This window comes from Macaca mulatta, chromosome 3 (assembly GCF_049350105.2).
Source record: "Macaca mulatta isolate MMU2019108-1 chromosome 3, T2T-MMU8v2.0, whole genome shotgun sequence".
Classification (NCBI taxonomy): domain Eukaryota; kingdom Metazoa; phylum Chordata; class Mammalia; order Primates; family Cercopithecidae; genus Macaca; species Macaca mulatta.
Window position 1 is genome coordinate 93,516,457 of NC_133408.1, and position 19,288 is coordinate 93,535,744.

A 19,288-nucleotide genomic window follows, 5' to 3' on the forward strand; every position below is an offset into this window, starting at 1 on the left:
TCATTCCTTACTTTTTAATTTTTGTGTATCTACTGCAGCTTTTGCTTTGTGGTTACCTTGAGACTTACAAAGGAACGTCTTATACTTATAACCAGTGATTTTAAAATGATAATAACTTAACTTTGATTACATACAAAAACTCTACACTTTTACTCTACCACCCCCATTTTAGTTTTTTATGTCACAATTTAAATTCTTTTATATAGTATATCCCTTAACACACTACAAATAAGCTTCATTTTGTCATGATTTACTTTATTTTTCTTCACAGATAGTGCATTTTTTTTACAAATTGAAGGTCTGTGGCAACCCTGTGTTGAGCAAGTCTGTCATTTTTCAAACAGTATGTATTTACTTCATGTCTGTGTCATATTTTGGTTATTTCAAACTTTTTCATTATTATTATTATTATTAGATCCATTAAGGCTCTCTGTGATCAGTGATGTTTGATGATACTATTGTAATTGTTTTGTGGTGCTGTAAACCGCATCTGTATAAGGTGACAAACTTAACTGATAAATGTTGCGTGCATACTGACAGCTCCACCAACTGGTTGTTCCTCCATCTGTCTCCCTCTCCTCAGACGTTCCTATTCTCTGAGACCCAGTAATGTTGAAATTAGGCCAGTAAATATCCCTGAAATTGTCTTTAGGTATTCAAGTGATAGGAAAAGTCACACATCTCTCACTTTAAATCAAAAGCTAGAAATGACTTAGCTCAGTGAGAAAAAGCATGTCAGAAACCAAGATAGGCCAAAAGCTTGGTTTTGGGCTGGTTTGCCAAGTTGTGAATGTAAAGGAAAATTTCTTGAAGAAAAGTAAAATGACTACTTCAGTGAACACACAAATTATAAGAAAATGAAACAAACTTACTGCTGGTATGGAGACAGTTTAGTGGTCTGACTATATGATCAAACTAGTTGCAACATTAAGCCAAACCCTAATCCAGAGCAAGATCTCAAACTCTCTTCACCGCTATGAAGGCTGAGAGAGATGTGAAAGCTGCAGCAGAAAAGTTTGAAGCTAGCATAGTTTGTTTCATGAGGTTTAAGGATAGAAGTTGTCTCTGTGACATAAACATGCAAGGTAAAGCACCAAGTGATAATATAGAAGTTGCATTAAGTTATCCAGAATATCAAGGTTAGATAACTGATGAAGGTGGCTACACTAAACGATAGTTTTTCAGTGGAAACGAACAGTCAAATACTAGGAGAAGGTGCTATTTAGGGCTTCTATAGCTGAAGAGGAGAAGTCAATGCCTTGCTTCAAAGCTTCAAAGGACATGATGATATTCTTTTTAGTGGCTAATGCAGCTGGTGACTTTGAGTTGAAGCCAATGCTCATTGATCATTCCAAAGATCCTAGGGCCCTTAACAATTAGACTAATCTACTGTGCCTGTGCTCTATAAACAAAACAACAAAGCCTAAAGGGCAGCACATTTGTTCACAGCATGGTTTACTGAATATTTTAAGCTCCATGTTGATATCTACTGCTCAGATAAAAAGATTCCTTTCCAAATATCACTGCTCATTGACAATGCACATTGCTACCCAAGAGCGTGGATGAAGACGAACAAAAAAAATTAAACTTGTCTTCATTTCTGCTAACACAACATCCATTTTGCATCCCATAGATCAAGGAGTAATTTTGACTTTCCAGTCTTATTATTTAAGAATTTAGGAAATACATTTTGTAAGGCCGTAGCTACCATAGATAGCAATTCCTCTGCTGGATCAGGACAAAGGAAATTGAAAACCTTCCAGAAGGACTCACTACTTAGATGTCATTAAGAACATTCATGATTTATAGGAGAAGGTGAATGCATCAACATTTACAGGAGTTTAGAAGGTTGATTCCAACTCTCATGAATGACTTTGATGGGTTCAAGATTTCACTGGAGAAAGGTACTGCAAATGTGGTGGAAAGAGCAAGAGAAATAGAATTAGAAGTGGAGTGTGTAGATGTGACTGAATTGCTTCATTCTCTTAATAAAACTTGAATGGATGAGCAGTTGCTTATTATGAATGAGCAAAGAAAGTGATTTCTTGAGATGGAATCTACTCTTGGTGATAATGCTGTGAACATTGCTGAAGTGATAACAAATAATTTAAACTAGTACATAAATATATTTGATAAAAACAGTGGCAAGGTTTGAGAGAACTGACTCCAGTTTTAAAAGAAGTTCTACTCTGGGTAAAATGCTATATAACAGTATTGCATGCTACAGATAATTTTTTATGTGTAAGGAAAAGTCAATTGATGCAACAAACTTCATTGTTATCTGATTTTAAGAAATTGCCACAGCCACCTCAACCTTTGGCAACCACGACTCTGATGAGTCAGCAGTCATCAACATCAAAGCAAGACCTTCCAGCAGTAAAAAGGCCAATATTTGATGAAGGCTCAGATGATTGTTAACTTTTTATTTTAGAAATTAAATATTTTTAAATTAACATATATACTTTTTAGACATATTATTGCACATTTAATAGGCTACAGTAAAATGTAAACATAACTTTTATATGTACTGGGAAACAAAAATATTGTGTGATTAGCTTTATTGTGATATTTGCTTTATGTAGGCATTCTGGAATTGAATCCACAATATTTCTGAGGTATACCCATATTGTAGCTATTGTTAGTTTTAATAGTTTTGTCTTTTAGCCTTTATCCTAATGATGTCACTGATTTACACACCACCATTACAGTATTAGAGTATTGTAAATGTACTTACTTTTCACAGTGAGTGATATAGTTTTATATGTTTTCATGTCATTAATTAGCTTGCTCTTTTTTTTTTCCTTTAGCTTTCTTTTTTTTTTTTTTCCTTTCACTTGAAGAATTCTGTGTAGAATTTTTGGAAAATAGGTTTGGTGGTGATGAACTCCTTCAGCTTTTGTTTGTTTGAGAAAATCTTTCTCTCTACTTGATTCGTAAAAGACAGTTTTGTTGGGTAAATATTTTTGGTTGGCAGTTTGTTTTTCCTTCCTTACATATGTTCTTCTATTCTCTCCTGTTCTGTGCAAGGTTTCTGCTGAGAAATTTTCTACTAGCCTTGTTATAACTGTCTTATATGTGATTTACTTCTTCTCTCTTGCTGTTGTCAGGATTTTCTCCATGTTTTTGATTTTTGACAGTTTGATTATAATATGTCTTGGCATAGTCTTATTTTCATTGAATCTGATTGGAAACTTTTGAACTTCTTGTACCTGGATATTTATATCTTTCCCCAGATTTGCAAACTATTCTTCCATTATTTCTTTAAATAATCTCTCTTTTTTTTTCCTCTCTCATCTCCTTCTATAACTCCTATAACTTGTATGATGTAGTTTGGCTATGTCCCTACCCGAATCTCATCTTGAATTTTAGTTCCCATAATCCCTACATGTCATGGGAGGGATTCAGTGGGAGATAATGAAATCATGGAGGTGGTTTCCTCCATGGTATTCTCATGATAGTAAGTTCTCATGATATCTGATGGTTTTATAAGGGGCTTCTCCATTTGCTCAGTTCTCATTTTCTCTCTCCTGCCACCTTGTGAAGAAGGACATGTTCGCTTTCCCTTCCACCATGATTGTAAGTTTCCTGAGGCCTCCCCAACCCTGTAGAACTGTGAGTCAACTAAAGCTCTTTCCTTCATAAATTACCGAGTCTTGGATATGTTCTTATAGCAGCATGAGGCATGAGAATGGACTAATGCATTGCACATTTTCTCTTTTGATGCTGCCTCATAAATCTCTTATGCTTTCTTCATCTTTTCTCATTCTTTTTTCTTTCTTCTTCTTTAGTTGTATATTTTCAAATAACTTGTTTTTCAGTTCACAGTTTGTCTATTTGATAATTTCTGCTGTTGGTGCTGTCTAGTACATTTATTATTTCATTTATTATGTTTTTTAGTTCCAGAATTTCTATTTGATTAAAAAAATAATTTCAATCTCTCTCTTTAATTCTTTGTTTTAGTTGTACTGTTTTACTGATTTCATTGAAGTGCTTCTCTGTACTTTAAGTTCCCTAAGCTTTCCTAAAACAATTATTTTGATTTTTTTGGTCAGGCATTGCATATATCTCTATTTCATTGGGGCCAGTTACTGTAAAATTACTGTATTCTTTTGTTGTTGTGTCTTTTTTTATGTTTATTTTTGCCTTATGTTGATGTGTGTGTGTGTTTAGTAAAGCAGTCAAATGCACACATATCAACATAAGGGAAAAATAAACATTAACAAAACCAAAAAGAATCACCTTCCAGATTTTGTGAGCTAGTTCACTATGGAAAGACCATATGCTATGGGGGAGGGTTTGTTGGGTGGTGTAGCATCTGTGATGGTGCAGGTTTGTAGTCTCTGTGTAGCTTTTTCAGCTCAGGTCAGAGTTGATAAAGATCATAAGGATCCTCAGTGGCCAAAGCAGTGGCTATTGGCAGTGATCCTCAGTGGCCAAAGCAGTGAATATTGGCAGTAGCAGCAAGAATTGATTGGGTCTTCATTGGCGATGGCTGCTAAGGTTCTTCTGATCTTTCCTCCCAGTGGGGAAGCTGGCACTGAGAAGATTTCTCTTGGTACTAGGTTTGGCTTGTAGGGCCTCTCATAGTGGCAGTACCACCAGTGTCTGATGGGTGATGTTGATGGAGTAGCCATGGAACTGAGGTCTGATGCATGGACTCACATGGAGAGACTATGGCTCTGGGATTACAGTGGTAATGACACTGGTGCTCAAGGGGCAGATTCCCCTTCTGCTGCATGGTATAGTATGTGAGGCATGGGTGCACCTGCAAAGTAGTGTGGGAGCTAGAACACAGTCTCTCAGTGGCTTCAGAGTTGGGGCAAGGCATAGCTCTCTATGGCTGAGCTGTTGCCCAGGGCACAGGTGCCCCTGCTGTAGTGTTGGTAATAGTATACATATGCATTAGTCAAGGAGACAAGAATGAGAGCACAGGTATGCACAGAATTATAATGGCTCTGAGGCCTGGGTGGGGATAGCTCTTTATGGTGGCTAAGTCAGTGTCTGAAGCGTGGACACATGCAGGCAGAGTTTAACATTGGGGTTGGAGTGTTAACTAGCTTACAATGGTGCTGGCTGTGGTGTTAAACACATGGGTGGGCCCAGTGTAGTCAGACTGTCAGTCTGGAGTGTGGGCATTCCCAGGGTGGCCATGGCTCCAGGGCTGAAGCTTATACATGGTTGGGAGAGATGGTGACCCCATTCCCAAAGTAGCTCAACAGCAACTCCTTCTTAGGGTATAGAAGGGAGGTATAGCCACATCTCCCCTTCTGGGGTTCTCTTGCAGGAATGACTGTTGGTTACTCAGTGGAAAAAGATCCTAGTGTCTCCTGTGGAGCAGGCCACTAGAGACAATGTTGGTCCTTTCTGTGTCTAATACTGATAGCTTCCACCTTTATTCTTTGTTCCTAGCCAAATCATGGCCTCTTAGGTATGCCAATCACAGCAGCAATTCTTTCTATGTGGTTATTCTCCGTTTTTTGCTTAACGATGTTGTTGCAAATTCTTTAATGGGCCCTTGAGTCCTCTCTGGGATATTTTAGTTTGTGAATAGCTGTTTATACTTGAATGCTTTGGAGGGTTAAAGGTGAGTATCTCCTACTCCATGATCTTGGTGATAGCTCCTAAAAAGAGATTTTCTTAACTAAAAATTTTCTTAACCTAAAAATAGATTTTCAGAAATTATTAATTCCCCCATTCGTTGCAGAGGAGGTCTGGGTGAATGTTGGAGCATGATTTTGACACTTAGCCAGGCAACTGACAATTCTGTCTTTGCCCTCACTTCCTGCTTGCACAAAGCCTCAAGGTCATTCACAGGTGACAGCTCAGTGCCTTCTCTATTTCTTCCTTAGGATGAGCACAGTCCTGGGCATATACCTGGTCTTCTAGATTTTTGGGAATATGTCAGAGATTTTCAAATCCCCTATGGATAGCTCATTACTCAGCTTATGTTTTAAAGCTTTGGTTAGTCTAGTGTTTTCCTTGACCATTATCCAATACCTTAGTCATAAGCAAAGTTAATCAATTGCCTGTAACTGTTTTGACAAATGCCCAGAGGAGAAAGGTTTTTCACAGTGGGTGAGTTCTGATTTAAGTAAAATAAAGACAGCCTTGCAAGTGGAGTCTTCTAGAGAACTGCCAGACATGTCAAATAATGGCAGTTTCTTGGGAATTTGAAAGGGCTCTATCCCAGTTTTGCTTTCTACAGTGGCTGCCAGACAATTTGTTTTCACTATGAATGGGTGCTATTACTTTTTCAGGCTATTACAGAGTTGGATACTGGGGAATGAGAATAATGCAAGCCAAAGCACCACAGAGCTCATTTTTTTCTCACTGAGATTCAGCCATTTTCCTGAATAAATGCTCCCTGGGTAATTGCAAGTCTTTGGTTAATTTCCAGAGTCCTACAAATTTGATTCTGATAATTTTTGCCAATTTTCTTGCTTTCTTTATAGAAGAGAGAATTATCAGAATTTCTTTCTCTATCATTTTCCCTATGTCAAAAGATACATTTTATATATAGTATTATCTTAACACTTATATTGTAGATACAGTTAGAAAAAATGTTACTGACATGAATATTTCTAAATCAAGAAGACATTTTGAAGTTAACAATTAGGAGAAACCATAGGCTATCAAATGCTTTGGAAAAATATGAAGATAGTGTGGTTGCCAACCTCCAACATGTCGAAAATAATCCTTGCTTCCTAGTTTTTTGGTTCTTCTTTCCGCATACTGAATCTGAGTTGATTTGTACAACCAAAATAATCATATGAAAGTGATGGTGTATGACCTTTGAGACTAGTTCATAAAATACATTGCCACTTCCACTTTGGTCACTTGAATAGGTTATTCTTGGAAAAACCAGCTACTATGTTGTGAGGACACTAAAACATACCTATAGAGAGGCTCGTGTGGAGAACTGAGTATTCCACTGAAACCAGCACTAATTTACCACCTATGTGAGTGATCCATCTTGTCCAGTCCCAGCCAAGCATTCTGATGACTACAGTACCACAAAGCATCTGACTGAACCTTTTGATAAGCCTTTATCCAGATCTGCCTAGCCAAACTGTTCCTGAATTCTTGACTAATAGAAACTGTGAGATAATAAATGTTTATTGTTTTAAGCCACTAAGTTTTGTCATAATTTGTGTCTCAGCTATTGATTACTAATATAAGTAATTGAAAGCATTTATTTACAAGGAAGCAAATATCCTCAGAAAGAAATTGAAATATGTTTTTAAAAATTTCCCCTGAGAAAGTACTAGCCGTACATAATGGTAAAGGCTCTTTCAGACATACCAAATTTTCAAGGTTATATTCAGAGCACAAAAGAAGAGTGTAACTCTTAACTATTCCATATTCATTTTCTGAATATGGAATAACTTCATTACCAAGACCTGAAAATAATAAAACCAATGAAAAGAATTATAATTTTACTTATGAATACAGATACAAGGATCCTAAAAGACTCTACTAACAAATGGAATCTAGCAGGATAAAGCTTTCTAGAAATGCATTATATACACATAAAGCTATGATAATTTAGACCTGAAGTACTAGCATCAGAATAAAAATATATTAATAAAAAATAATTTTCAGAACTCAGAAACAACACATCAAACCTAATACCAGTTATGAAATAATCCATTCTTTCCATACTTAGTTGAAGTGTCTAAATCTATATTATAAACATCTAACACATGTTAAAAATAGGAGTATGGATGTATGTAAATATGTATATATGTAATATTTTAAATCAAATATACATATGATACATAAATGTGGCTTACAATGAAGCAGATTGACATTCCAAGCATGGATATCTTTAATCTAAAAATAGATCTTAGGAAAAATTTTTAAAAAGTCTTTCAGTTATAAAATCATTCCAAAAGGAAAACAGGAAATTTGAGAGGAAGAAATTCAAATGCCAATTGGTACTTTAAAAAGTATAATTTAGGCAGTAATTCAATAAGTAATAGTTATTTTCTAACAAATTCCCTTTGTTTTACAAAAAAGAACAGTAGCCAGTGTTGAGTTCATTTGAGAAGTAAAAGGTAAATATAATTAACAAACTTTTTTGGAAATTATCCACAATATGCCAAAATCCTTAATATTGATCCAGACATTTTTAGTTAACATTTGAAATATGAATGCTTTACATCCTTATCATTGCTTGTTTGTGTTTTCTTTATGTAGATACTATTTTTAGCAAAGGAAATACATTAAAAATCTTTCAAATTTTCATTGCCCTTCCACCTAGGATAAAGCAGGCAGTTTGATGCATAGGAATGCAGAGTTTTATATTATTTTCCTTATAATAAATCTAAGAGCTAACTGTGGTATCAGTTTGTCTCATCACATTTGGAAGGTGTTACATACCTGCAAATAGCGGACCACTCGGCAAACCAGGTCAGGTGCCATGAAGTCTCCAGTGAATCACCAGATAATATCTGTCAAGATGTTGACTAGTCCTGTGAAAGAATCTAACAAAAACATACAAGTGCTTACATGCAGGGTTTTTTGTTGTTGTTGTTTTGTTTTGTTTTGTTTGTTTGTTTGTTTTTCAAATTTTCAGCTAAGCCACAATAGAAATGAAATCCTGGAGAGGTTCACTTTTTTTCTCCTTCCTGATTTATTAGATGGCCACTGAGGAAAAGTAAAGCAAAGCAGGAGTTCTTTGACTTATATTATTGCAGCTTCTTACCACTTAAATGTAACCACCTAGGAAGAATTTCAATAATGACTGAAGAGGAATCACAGTAATCATAACTGACCTTTTAAGTCACAGAGCAGAAGTTTTCAGGGTAGTAGGTTTGTACTAAAGACAGCACTGTGTGAGAATGAAGAGGACAAAATTGAGAAAAGCAAAATTGTTATCTTTGGAGAATACTTCAAGATTCCTCTTACTACACCCATTATTTTGCAAATTGGACCTCTTGTTTCTCCTTACACCCAGTCTCAGTCCTCCTGCTCCCAGGTTTCTTTGCTTTCTTCTCCTTTCCACTTTCAATATCTGCCCTCGGAAAGCAGCAAGTGTATCATCTGTCAACTTAATTAATGTACTTGGTTGAATTACAGAGGAACTAAGGCCAAGGTCAGGACATTTGTCCTCTTGTGGGCAGGTCATCTGTACTCAATTCTATAGTTACAGATTGTACAAGCTGTGTAGATGTTTATAGCAGAAATGGCAAAATAGGCTATATGTCTAAAAACTGCCCCTCACCCCTCCATGACAGACATCACTAATTTATCATATAATCCAGAATCTTTCTCAAAAGAGTGCTGTAGGCAAGATTGCAGAATAGAAGACTCCACTGATCATTCCCTCTTCCACCTTCAGCAAGGACACCAATTTAGCAACCATCTACACACACAAAAAAGTAGCTTTGTAAGAACCAAAAATCAGGTGAGCACTCACAGTGCTTGGTTTTAACTTCATATTGCTGAAAGAGGCACCGAAGAAGTAGAAAATAAACAATTTTAAATCTCTGATGCCACCCCTCTCCCAATCGCCAGCAATGGCAGCAGGGTATGGAGAGCTTTCCTAGGTGCTAGAGGAGGAAAGCACAGCAATTGTGAGGCACTGAACTTAGTGCTGTCCTATTACAGCATAAAAGAAAACAAGACCAAACTCAGCTGATGCCCCCGCATGGAGGGAGCATTTATATCAGCTCTAGCCAAAAGGAAATCACCAATCCTGGTGGTCAGAACTTGAGTTCCTACAAGCCTTACCACTGCAAGCTCAAGTGCTCTGGGGCTCTAAATATACTGGAAAGTCAGTCTAGACCACAAGGAGTACAACTTTCAAGCAAGTTCTAGTGCTGAACTGAGCCCAGAGCACAGTCACAACAGGAGAGGGCACTGGTCAGCTCTGAGAGGCCCCCTTTCCAGGCCCTAGCTCCTGGATGGCATTTCTAGACATGCCCTAGGCCAGAAGGGAAACTACTGCCCTGAAGGGAAGGGCATAGTCCTGGCAGCATTCATCACCTGCCAGCTAAAGAGTCCTTGGGCTCAGAATAACCATCAGGAATACCCAGGTGCATTAAAGACTTTGAGTGAGACTCTGAGACTTGCCAGTCAAAAGTCATCAAGTGGCTCAATGGATTAAAAAAAAAAAAGGATCCAGTGATCTGTTGCTTACGAGAAACACACTTCACCAATAAAGATGAGACACACATAGGTGGAAAATAAAGGGATGGGAAAAGATATTCCATGTCAATGGAAACCACAAAAGAGCAGGGCTAGCTATAACTATATCAGGCAAATTAGATTTCAAGACAAAAACTATAGGAAGAGATAAAGAAGGTTACTATATAGTGATAAAGGGGGTCAATTCAGCAAGAGGATTTAACAATTGTAAATATATATGCACCCAACACTGGAGCACCCAGACATATAAATTAAATATTGTTAGAGCTAAAGAGAGAGAGAGACCCCAATACAATAATAGCTGGAGACTTCAACATCACAATTTCACCATTGGACAGATCTACTGTACAGAAAATTGGTAAAGAAATATGAGAGTTAATCTGCACTATATAGTTTTGTACAGAACATTTCATCCAACAGCTGCAGAATACACATTCTTTTCCTTAGCACATGGTTCATTCTCGAGAGCAGACTATATGTTAAATCACTAAAAAGCCTGAAAACATTAAAACAAAATAAAAATAATATGAAGCATCATCTCTGACCATAATGGAATAAAACTAGAAATCAATAACAAGAGGAATTTTGGAAACTATACAAATACATGGAAATCAAACCATATGCTCCTGGATGACTAGTGGATCAATGAAGACATTAAGAAGAAAAATTTAAAATTTCTTGAAACAAATGATAATAGAAACACAACATGCCAAAATCTATGGGATACAGCAAGAGCACAAAGAGGGAATTTTATAGCTATCAGTGCCTACATGGAAAAAGAAGATAAACTTTAAATAAAAAACCTAATGATGCGTCTTAAAGAACTAGAAAAGGAAGAGCAAAACAAACTCAAAATTAGTAGAAGAAAATAAATAAATATCAGAGCAGAAATAAATGAAATTGAAATGAAGAAAACAATACAAAATATCAATGAAACCAAAAGTTGGATTTTTGAAATGTCATGCAAAATCGACAAACCTTTAGACTAATTAAAAAGAAAGAAGACTCAAACAAATAAAATTAGAGATAATAAAGGAGACATTGCAACTGATAGCAGAAATTCAAAGGATCATTAGTAGCCTCTTTGAGCAACTATATGCCAATAAATTGGAAAATATAGAAGAAAGGAACAAATTCCTGGATACATACAATGTACCAAGATAAAACTATAACCAATAACAAATAACAAGATCTTTTTTTTTTTTTCTTTTGGGGACAGAGTCTTGTTCTGTTGCCCAAGCTGGAGTTCAGTGGCATGATCTTGGCTCACTGCAAGCTCCGCCTCCCAGGTTCACACCATTCTCCTGCCTCAGCCTCCTGAGTAGCTGGGACTACAGGTGCCCACTACCATGCCCAGCTAATTTTTTATTTGTATTTTTAGTAGAGATGGGGTTTTACCATGTTAGCCAGGATGGTCTCGATCTCCTGACCTTGTGATCCACCTGCCTCAGCCTCCCAAAGTGCTGGGATTACAGGTGTGAGCCACCATGCCTGGCCACAAATAACAATATCGTATAATAAAATATCTTCCAATAAAGAAAAGTTCAGGAACGGATGGTGACTCTGCTGAATTATACCAAACATTTAATGAAGAACTAATACCAATCCTACTCAAACTATTCTGAAAAATAGAGGAGGAGGGAATACTTCCAAATTCATTCTACAAGGCCATTATCCTGATACCAAAACCAGACAGAGACACGTTCAAAAAAATCAGAGTTTGTATTCACATGTAACAGACAATAATGTTCATTTTCTGCTTTGCCCAGGGCTATGTTACCTCTTCAAATATTTGTCATAATAAGGTCTGAAGAGACATGGACCATCTGAACATTCTGTAGAATATCACATTGATCCATTTGCATCAAAGACATCATTAAGAGTCAACAAGAGGTGTCTAATACATTAGAGGCCTTGGTAGGACACACACACTCTGGAGTGTGGGAGATAAACCCTGTGAAAGTTCAGGAACATACCACATTGTTAAAGTTTTTAGTGGTTCAGTAGTGAAAGGCTGCTAGAACACCACTGCGACCACTGGATTTTCAAGTAAAAGTTAAATTACTGTATCTTACATTCTCAATCTCATTAAACAGAGCAAGATACCTGGTAGGCCTGTGTTTTGGAGGCAACACATTTCACATGTAGAAATATTTTTCCATCTCATATACTGAACTACATAGAAGTCTCACAGCTTTGAGTGGGCCTGGAGCAAGAAAGGACTCTGCAGCATGTAGGACTGCAGTATAAGCAACCCTACTACTTGGGGCATATGATCTGGCTGACCCTATGGTGCTGAATATGTTAGTGGGGAAATATACAATTTGGAGTTGTTGTATACCCAAGTGAAAGAATTAGAATGCAGGCCCCTAGAGCTCTGAAGCAATGCCATCCATTTTCGGTATAAAGTTGTACACCTTTTGAGAAACTGTTCCTAGAATGTTGCTGAGCCTTGGTCAAGATGGAGTGGTTGATAATGGGGCACCAAATGTATTTGGAACAGACCATTATGAGCTAGATTATTGCCAATGCACTAAGTCATACACTCAGATGTGTTCCACAGCCTTCCACTGGAAAATGGAAATGGCACATCTGGGATCAAACCCATATGGGACTAGATTGGCATGAGGAGGCTGCATGAGCAAGTAGCACAGATGCCTCCATGTCACCCACCAGGGTTGTACCAGTGCCCTTGTACAGCTCACACTTATGGTTATATGGGTGTTCTCCATGACTAGCTGAAAGGGAGGTAAAAGGCCAATTCTGGTTGATAATTCTGGTTGACAATTCTGGTTCACTATGTAGCTGCAAAGCAAAAATAGATGGTCACTGAAGTAGAGATGCATTATGAGGTAGCCTTGGAAGACAGTGGAGAAGGAAGGTCTTCCCAATGAACGAAGCTTCAAGCAATGACTATGGTTATCTATTTTGAGTGGAAGAAAAATTGGCCTAAGGTGTGAATATATGTATAGGTTTCTGCACAGTAGCCAATAGTCTAGCTGTGTGGACAGGGACCTGAATGAAAGGGACTTGGAGATTGGAAACAAGAGTCTGAGACAGAGGCATATGGTTGGGACTATGGGAGTGGACACAATGCGTGAAGATTTTTGTGTTGTGCATTTAACACTAATTGGAAAGCATCAAGTACACAAGAAGCACTGAAAAAACAAATAGACAAGATAACTTGTCCAGTTGACATTATCCAGGCTTTGTCATTGGATTAAGTACTGGCATAATGGGCACATGAATAGAGTGGCCACAGTGGCAGAGAGCAAGACTACTCATTAGCCAATACAATGGACTACAAATTTTCCTAGAAAATCTAGCTACTGCTGATTTTGAGCATCCAACTTGCTAATAAGAGAGACCAATAAGGAGCCCTCAATAGGTTACTAGGTCTTCAGAAGATCGACTGGTTGATTTGTGGCAAGTTGACTACAATGAGTCCCCTCTATCCTGCAGCAGCCAGCTGTCATCCTTCCAATGATGCACTTATTCTGGGTATAAGCTTTCCTTTCCTGATCTCTGAGTCATAGTCAACACAACTAACTATTATCTGGGGGTTTTTAGATTACTGAGCAAGAATGGAAATCCACACAACATAGTATCTGATCGGGGGACCCACTTAATAGTGAAGGGGGTGTAGGATTGGCTCATGATCCTAGAACTTACTGTTTGTATTACATACTACACCAGACAGAAGTAGCTGTACTTTTAGAACCCTAGAATGAACTACTAAAGGAACATATGAAGTGCCAGCTTAAAGGTAATGCTCTGAAAGGTTAGGGTCCCATCCTTTACAGTGCAGCATATGTGTTAAATCAGAGCCCACTTCATGGTGTTGGGTCCCTAACAGGAAGTATACATAGGTCTTAGAATCAAGGGGTAGAGGAAGAAATGGCCTCAGTTAACATCACTCCCATTGACCCACTGAAGGGCTTTGCGCTTCTTCATCTGCACCTCTGTGCTCTTCAAGTTGGAGGTCCTGGTCACCAAAGGAAGTGTACTTCTGCCAGGGAACATAGCAAAGGTCCCATTGAACTAAAAGCTATGGCTGCCACCGGGGCACTTTGGACTCTTTGTGTCTAGGGACTAGCAGGCAAGAAGAGGAGTCACCATCTTGGCAAGAGTGATTGGTAGTGACTAGCAGATGGAGGTAGAGTGTGTTTACACAATGAGAAAGGCAGGCATATGGGGAGAACACAGTCAATTTACTTGTAACTGTCAAGTTGTGATTGATGGCAGACAATTAGTGGATGGGGCCAGGGATGTTAAGCATCTTCAGCAGGCCCTCAGCACAGGGTTGTTCAGATTATTTATGCTCTAGGGTGTCCTGCCCCTGCTGTTGTGGAAGGGTGAATGGGAGCTGAAATTGAGTCTTCATTATTGTCATGCAGACATACATCCTGGTTACACAAAGACAAAGCAAGTATTGATTCTTTTCTGTACCACCCATGGCTGTACCCTAGTATTAAATTATTCAGCTCAGAATTCCAATCATGCCTCTGTTGAGAAACACCATTAGGCTTTATGAGAGATTTGTTGTTTCTGTGCAATTCTAGTCAGACAGAGAACTGGACAGAACTCTGCTCAGAAATAGAGTATGCACTTGGCTGGGTTCAGGCTCTTAGAAAATCAAACAGCTGAACAACAAAAGAAACTGCAACTTTGGGGATTAATCTTGGATACTCATAATTTCATTTCCAATAGTTTATTTTTATTGCTTTGCTTCTGCTAAAGAGCAGTAGTAAAAATGGAAAGTCACACTATCATTTGGTTAATTGCTTTTTGAATATTGGAAAATGAGGTTTATTAACGTTAGAACAGAAGGAGCTCAGGGTATGGCATGCAGCAAGTGCTGAGCACATGCTTGAATGAATTGCCATTGTGGTTTGAAAAGGCTTTAAGAAAAACAAAGCAAAATAAAACTTTTTATTTTGAAATAATTAGAGACTCACAAGAAGTTACAATAAACAATACAGAAAAGTTTCATGTGCCTACCATACAGCATCCCCCAGTGGTGACATCTTATATAACTCTAGGTTGACTTCATGGTTTAAAAGAGAATTACTACCTTTAGCCTGTCTTCTCTAGAACACACAACATAATTGTGAGGGGTTATTAAGCAGTTATTATATCCTTTGCAAGGCTCTAAGTAGTTAGAATCATTAACTTATTTAATCTCACAACAAACTGAGATAAAAATCACCATTTTATAGATGAACAAAATAAGAGAAGTTAGAACATTTTAAGATTTCAGAGAAAGTTAGAGGTGAAGCTAGGCTTTAACTCATACTATAGAAGTCAGTGTTGGACTGCTGTCAATACTGCCTTTTATTGTTTTCATTTATTTCTTTTTAGATTGATGTTGTGTCTTTTCTCCTTTATTCCGTAATGTGCAGACATGAGTCCCTGTCTTCTTCTCGTCCCCTCATTCTCTACTTTGGTTGCCTTTTTTCTCTTTTGGACCCTTCTATTTATGGGGCTACTCCACCCACAGAGGTTGCTTTTACTCCTTTAGAAAACTGGGGAGATAAATCTCCCCTTTGCGCATCTTTTTTTGGGGGGAAGTGGGACAGGGTATTGCTGTCACTCAGGCTGGAATGCAGCGGTGTGATCACGGCTTACTGCAGCCTCAACCTCCCAGGATCAAGTGATGCTCTTGCCTCAGCCTCCTGAGTAGTTGGGAACAGTACCTGACACCATACCTAGCTAACTTTTACTTTTTAAAAATTTCCATAGAGACAGGATCTCACTATGTTGCCCAGGCTGGTCTTGAACTCCCCGGCTCAAGTGATCCACTCACCTCAACCTCTCAAAGTGCTGGGATTACAGGTGTGAGCCATTGCATCTCGCCCTTTCTGCAGCTTCACTGTTAACACAGTAAAGTCTGAGTCCCACAGCTTAGAATAAAAGCCTTCCACAATTTGGCCTTGCACGATGCTAGTTTGAATGTGTGCCCAAGAATTCATGTGTTGGAAACTTAATTCCCAATGTGACACTGGGGCCTAATGGGAAGCATTTAGGTTGAGCCCTCATGAATAGATTAATGCCATTATAAAAAGTGAATGGGCTCATCCTCTTTCTCCCTTTGGCCTTCTGCCACGTGAGGATCTAGGCAGCATGCAAGGCACCGTCTTGGAAGAAGAGAATGACCTCACCAGACACTGAACTTTCTGGCACCTGGACCTTAGACTTCCCAGCCTCCAGAACTGTGTCCTAATAAATTTCTGTTTATAAATTATACAGTCTGTGGCATTCCATCATAGCAGCACAAAACAAACTAAGACAACTACCTCTTGTCAGGTCCCCATGTGGCATTTCAATGTTGAACACCATATTGATCATACGTTTGTGCTTCTAGATAGGCATTCCCTCTGCTTGGAATAGCCTCCCTCCATTTCCCAGCCTATTGAATTCCTATTTTTCTTTCAACACCTAGCTAATATGTCCCACGCTCCAGAAGCTTTGCTTGACTGTTCACATGGTATAGTTCACCATACAAGGTTATGTGACCCTCCCAGTCTTTCACCTGTCTGTATTTGCTTTTTATTTTTCTATAGTTAACAACCAAAAACATTGGCAAGCACATGGGATCTATAATCCAAAGTGTCAAAAGCTTGGAGAGGAAAAATCCTATGACTGTTCTAAGCTATAAGAGAAGTCTTTACTGAGAAGGTCAGACGTGAGCAGTCGAGAGCTGTGGGTTGTGACTGATCAAATAAGAATGTCATGAAGATTTTCCTGGCACAAATGGACTGGATGAATGAACGGAATGGACTTGGGAGTTACTTGGATAATCTCTTTTGGCTTACTGATTCCTTAATTTTGAAAAACGGAAAGATTATTTTGTTTCTCTAGACCTAAGTGGTTATGTAAATAACAATAATCTAGTCTGTTAGAATCTATTTTTCCCCTGGAGCTCAATCTTAAATAAGCCTATTTCTGAAAGTAGACTATCGGTGGAACTCTGCCACCGCATTTGTTAGTTGCTATTAAGCAAATGATGTTCAATGCTGATCAGTAAAAAGCTATTTAGTTACTTAAGTAACTGAGTACATTGCAAATAAGCTGCTCCTAAATGATAATTAACAAGACCTTGGGAACAAAGGGTACACTTTAAAGGCTTAATCACCTCCGTGTATTACACTTGCTTTTCAAAATTTGTCCTGTGAAAGATCTTAGGAAATTTTAATACTCAGAAAAGCCAAAGTAGACTCACAACAGGCTTTATTGTCCTTTGAGGGTTTCTTGTAAACATGAATGGGGTTCCCAGTTGGAGCACAAATGCAGGTCGACAGGGAAGAAGTCAAGAACGAGGCAATAGCTGAACTTTTCAGTGAGGATTAGAATGCAGGTGAGAAAGGAATGCAGAATATTGATTCTAGGCACAGATGACAGCATGAACAAAGTTATGGAGATGAGAAACTACTTGGCTTGTGTATATTAAACATCGGTTTGTTGTTGCTGAAGCCTAAATGGGAGCTAGGAAGTTGCAAAAATGGGTCTGCAGAAACAAGAAGAATCCAGACTTTTAGGGTCTCACATGCCAGTTAAAAGAGGTTGTAGTTTTTCTATACTGTGAGAGTTGTTGAATGTTTATGTCTTCACACATGTACTATAAATAGATTTCTTTAATTACTGCAGGGAGGATCAATTTGTTAGGTCCAATACAGGAATTACCATTTAATTAGGAAACTATGCAGAAGTTCAAGGAAGAAATGTATGTTAAATAACTGTAGGAATGTAGAGAGCATGTACATTGTGAAGCCTAGGTCAACATTAAAATAAACAGGAAAAGAGGCATAATTAATAAGCCAATAGTGGAGACAAAATGAAATCATAAAAAGCTCAATTAATCCAGGCTGAAATAGAATGAAAAAAGGAAGAAAAATATAGATGGAACAAATAAAAGCAAATCTACCACAAATCAGTGGTAGATTTCAATCCAAACACACCAATAATAACATTACATGTAAATTGCCTGAAACGCCAATTAAAATCCAAACTCATTAACTTTTCATATTAATGATCCTATCCTCCTCTCTCCTCAGACTCACTTGATGGCACCACTATCTGCTAGGGACACCCAAACCAGGAACCCATGATACACAGTGGACTCTTCCCTCTACCTCACATTCAGAACCTCTCAATACTCAGTTACCAAATCCTCCTTATTTTGCCTTGTTAAGTAGATCTCAAATTTGAATCCTCTCTGTGTTCTTAATATTATTTGGCATACTCTAGGTACTGATGATTTCTTTCTTGAACTTCTGCAGTCTCCTAACTAGTCTAAATGGTAATTCCAGTGCTGGACCTGCCAAACTGATCTTCCCTGCAGCAAGTAAAGACTGAGTACTAGATGTTTTATATAATATTATACAAATTCTTACATATTGTGAAGACTTAGACATTCAAATTCCTCATAAACTTTGTGCTATTGCTATCAGACATTTACATTTTACATGGGTTATAAATCTCACTGCTACAATTTTGCTTCAAGTAGTCAATTACATTTTAGAGTCATTTAAAATTAAGAAAAATGTGTTTTTTAATATTAATCTTTATTTTTACTATTTTCAGAGTTCTTCATATCGCTGTGTAGATAAAATTTCTGGTCTGGTTTCACATTCCTTCTGTCAGAAGAACTTTCTTTAGTGTTTCTTGAAGTATAGGTCTGCTGGTAAGGAATTCTCCCATTACAAAAATTTTGAGTAGTCTTTATTTTATCTTAATTTTAAACAGGTATTTTTGCTAGGTATAGAATTCTGGGTGATAGTCTTCCCCCCAGCTGGCTTTGAAGATATGTTTTATCTTCTGACTTTAATTGCTTCAGGCAAGAAGTCAGCTATAATTCTTGTCTTTACCTCTTTATATTAAGTTAATTTTTTAAATGACAAAATGGTTGTACATATTCATGGGGCTACATGGTGATGTCTCACTATATATAGTTATCAGATCAGGGTAACTGGCATATCTATCATCCATAGCATTTATAATTTTTTTGTGTTAGGATCATTCAATATTCTTTTAGTTATTTGAGACCATATATTATTATTAACTATAGTAATCCTACAGTGATATGGAACACTAGAACTTATTCTAGTTCTATCTAGCTGTAATTTTGTATTTTTAA

The 19,288-nt window shown here is 37.6% G+C and overlaps 1 protein-coding gene across 1 annotated transcript in view; it reads right to left on the reverse strand.

The window, feature by feature from the left end:
- NPSR1 (neuropeptide S receptor 1) overlaps nucleotides 1-19,288 on the reverse strand; it is a 203,191-nt gene that overhangs the window by 56,554 nt on the left and 127,349 nt on the right. Inside the window, 1 exon segment of the mRNA NM_001032942.1 lies at nucleotides 8,383-8,486. Coding sequence (NP_001028114.1) covers nucleotides 8,383-8,486 — 104 coding nt within the window.